Source organism: Kryptolebias marmoratus, linkage group LG10 (assembly GCF_001649575.2).
Source record: "Kryptolebias marmoratus isolate JLee-2015 linkage group LG10, ASM164957v2, whole genome shotgun sequence".
Lineage (NCBI taxonomy): Eukaryota > Metazoa > Chordata > Actinopteri > Cyprinodontiformes > Rivulidae > Kryptolebias > Kryptolebias marmoratus.
In genome coordinates this window covers 23,225,252-23,228,428 of record NC_051439.1, presented here as the reverse complement: position 1 = coordinate 23,228,428, position 3,177 = coordinate 23,225,252, and the positions used below count along the sequence as shown (strand labels likewise).

The 3,177-nt window shown below is 50.9% G+C and overlaps 1 protein-coding gene across 2 annotated transcripts in view; it reads right to left on the bottom strand.

The window, feature by feature from the left end:
- Positions 1-2,239, bottom strand: part of dact1 (dishevelled-binding antagonist of beta-catenin 1) — an 8,989-nt gene extending 6,750 nt beyond the window's left edge. The window contains exons 1-2 of one of the 2 annotated variants that reach the window (XM_017407765.3): positions 1,501-2,239; positions 310-436 (exon numbers count right to left, since the gene is read on the bottom strand). In XM_017407765.3, the coding sequence (XP_017263254.1) occupies positions 310-436; positions 1,501-1,719 (346 nt within the window). In that variant the 5' untranslated portion in view covers positions 1,720-2,239. Of the gene's footprint in view, positions 1-309; positions 440-1,500 lie in introns of both variants that reach the window. The other variant, XM_017407764.3, reaches the window with a different exon arrangement.
- Between the last annotated feature and the right edge of the window lie 938 nt (positions 2,240-3,177).

The following is a 3,177-nucleotide window of genomic DNA, read 5'->3' as shown; positions in this document are numbered from 1 at the left end:
CAGACCTACAGACCCACAGACCCACAGACCTACAGACCCACAGACCTACAGACCCACAGACCTAGACCTGGATCTTGATGTGAGCCTTCGTTCTAATCTCCTACTTTAACCTTTTAGCTCCAGGTTTTCTGTCTAAAAAAGTCGACTTTCTTCTTAGAAACTTTTTATTTGAACTTTGATGGTTTCATCTGAAATATTTAGATTTTCTTTCATAATTCAGACCTTTGATCTGAGAGGAGAACTTCCTGCTGGTCTCTGAGTCTCTGTCGGTGTTTGGACCAGAAGCAACCAACAGGTGAGATGTTTTACCTGAGCTCGGTCTGCTGTCGGCCTCCGGCTGGTCATGTGACGCCTCAGTGTCCAATCGCAGCTCGTGGATCTGTTGGTCCAGCTGCTGCAGCTGAGTGATCAGAGCAGCATCTCTCCTCCTCAGACGCTTCTGACAGAAACAGACACAAACACTGGTTACACCGACATCAGCCGAAACTGACTCAACATCAGCCGAAACCCTGACCCGACATCAGGCGAAACTCTGACCTGACATCAGCCAAAACTCTGACCTGACATCAGCCGAAACCCTGACCCGACATCAGCCAAAACTCTGACCAAACATCAGCCGAAACTCTGACCTGACATCAGCCGAAACCCTGACCTGACATCAGCCAAAACTCTGACCCAACATCAGCCGAAACTCTGACCTGACATCAGCCGAAACCCTGACCTGACATCAGCCAAAACTCTGACCCAACATCAGCCGAAACTCTGACCTGACATCAGCCAAAACCCTGACCTGACATCAGCCGAAACTCTGACCCGACATCAGCCGAAACTCTGACCCGACATCAGCCAAAACTCTGACCCAACATCAGCCGAAACTCTGACCTGACATCAGCCGAAACTCTGACCCGACATCAGCCAAAACTCTGACCTGACATCAGCCAAAACTGACCCGACATCAGCCAAAACTCTGACCTGACATCAGCCAAAACTGACCCGACATCAGCCGAAAACCTGACCCGACATCAGCCAAAACCCTGACCTGACATCAGCCAAAACTCTGACCTGAAATCAGCCGAAACTCTGACCCGACATCAGCCGAAACTGACCTGATATCAGCCAAAACCCTGACCCAACATCAGCCGAAACTCTGACCTGACATCAGCCGAAACACTGACCTAAGATCACCTGAAACTCTGACCTAAGATCAGCCGAAACTCTGACCCGACATCAGCCAAAACTCTGACCTAACCTCTAAATCTTACTGCAGTTATTTACAAACACATACAGCAGCAGCTAGCTGTAGCACTTCCTGTGGTAGAGGAGTTTCAGAATATGATAACCTGACTGTCAGAATAAAACAGCTGCAGCAGCTTTACTTTAGTTGTTTAATCAGCTGCTTCTGATCCTAAATTAATCTCAGCTGGTTTTTGTTCCTAAAAGCTGAAACGTCCCCTCCCCGTCCCGGTTCTGACTGGGCTCAGCAGAAGGTTCGGAACCTACCAGAACCAGGATGTTCTCCTCAGAGTCCAGCTGAGCCTCCTGGACCTCCTCCTCCTCCTGCAGGGCGGTCCGGACCAGCAGCTCCTGTCTCTGCCGGAGGAAGTCCAGTTCTCCCAGAACCAAGCCGATCAGGTCCAGCCGGTCCCGAGCCGAGCAGGGCCGCTCCGGATCCAGGCGGTCCGGAGCTCGGTCCCGCCTGGAGGGTTCGGACTGGGGCATGTGTCTCTCTGCAGGATTAACCAGAACCGGACTCGGAGGAGTTCGGGAGCATCGTGGTGAGACCAGGACTCCTGCAGACCCTCACCTGGACACAAATCCGGTTCCGATCCAAAAGCCACCCCCAGCCAGGGGGTAACGGGTAACGGTCCTGCAGCTCAGTCCGGGTCCAGATGAATCCAGGGAGTCCTTCAGGTCTGTGTTCGGGTCGAACCCAACACGGACCAGAACCACCGGTGAGAAACAAGACCGGAACCCGTCCCACCATCAGCCTCTCCGTCCGGATCCTCTGGACCCACTGATCCTCCGGACCCAGCCTCCAACTGAAACCTCTAAACCCCGCCCCCTCACACGAGACACACCCACTGCAGTGACGTCATCAACAATGACATCTGCCTGTCCTTTCAAAATAAAACCTTTTATTGTTAGATTTTAACAGCCAAACAGAGAAAAACCAGAGAGGTCTTCCAAACACCAGAGACCATGTCCAGGTCCAGGTCCAGGAGAATCTCCTCTGAACTTTTTAAATTCTGAAATAAACTCCCCCCTTTGTCTGAATCAGCTGATGTTCCAGATGTTTTTTGTGTCTGAATCGATGTTTCGGGTCCAAACGGTTCTGGTTTCATTCTGTTCGACACAAGAACCTTTAGGTGGACCCGGTTCCCTGGCTTGAAGGTCCGACAGAACGGGCTGCAGAACCAACCTGAACTCAGATCAGCCGACCTTCCATCAGTCGTGTTTCTGGTCCAAGCTGCTGGTATCTGCTGAGGTTCAGGTAGAACCGTTTGGACCCAAACAGAACCTGCTGAAGGTCTGTGTTTGTGTCCTCAGGCCTGGGATCAGTTTGTCTTTTACAGCTTCTATAAAGCTGCAGTTTATTTAGTCTGAGCGCATCGATCTGCACACACACACACACACACACACACACACACACACACACACACACTCAGGGAACCGATCCATTCTGATGGAGGCTCAGTCATCTTCCTGCTCGTTGTCTGAACCATGTTTACATCTTAGTAACAGAAGACTCACATTAATCATTTAATTCTTTTCATTTTTATTCAGAAAAAATACATTTCACTACAAAAATATCAGCTGAAGAAGTTAAAGTGAACGTGTCAATAAAATAATCAGTTTTACTGCATCCTGCTGGGTAAGCTGAAGGTTGAAGGAGGCAGATGACAGGAAGTCCCAGGAGACAGGAAGTCTCAGGGGACAGGAAGTCTCAGGTGACAGGAAGTCCCCGGTGACAGTAAGTCTCAGGGGATAGGAAGTCTCAGGGGACAGGAAGTCTCAGGTGACAGGACGTCCCAGGTGACAGGAAGCCCCCGGTGACAGTAAGTCTCAGGGGACAGGAAGTCCCAGGTGACAGGAAGTCCCAGGTGACAGGAAGTCTCAGGGGACAGGAAGTCTCAGGGGACAGGAAGTCTCAGGTGACAGGAAGTCCCAGGTGACAGG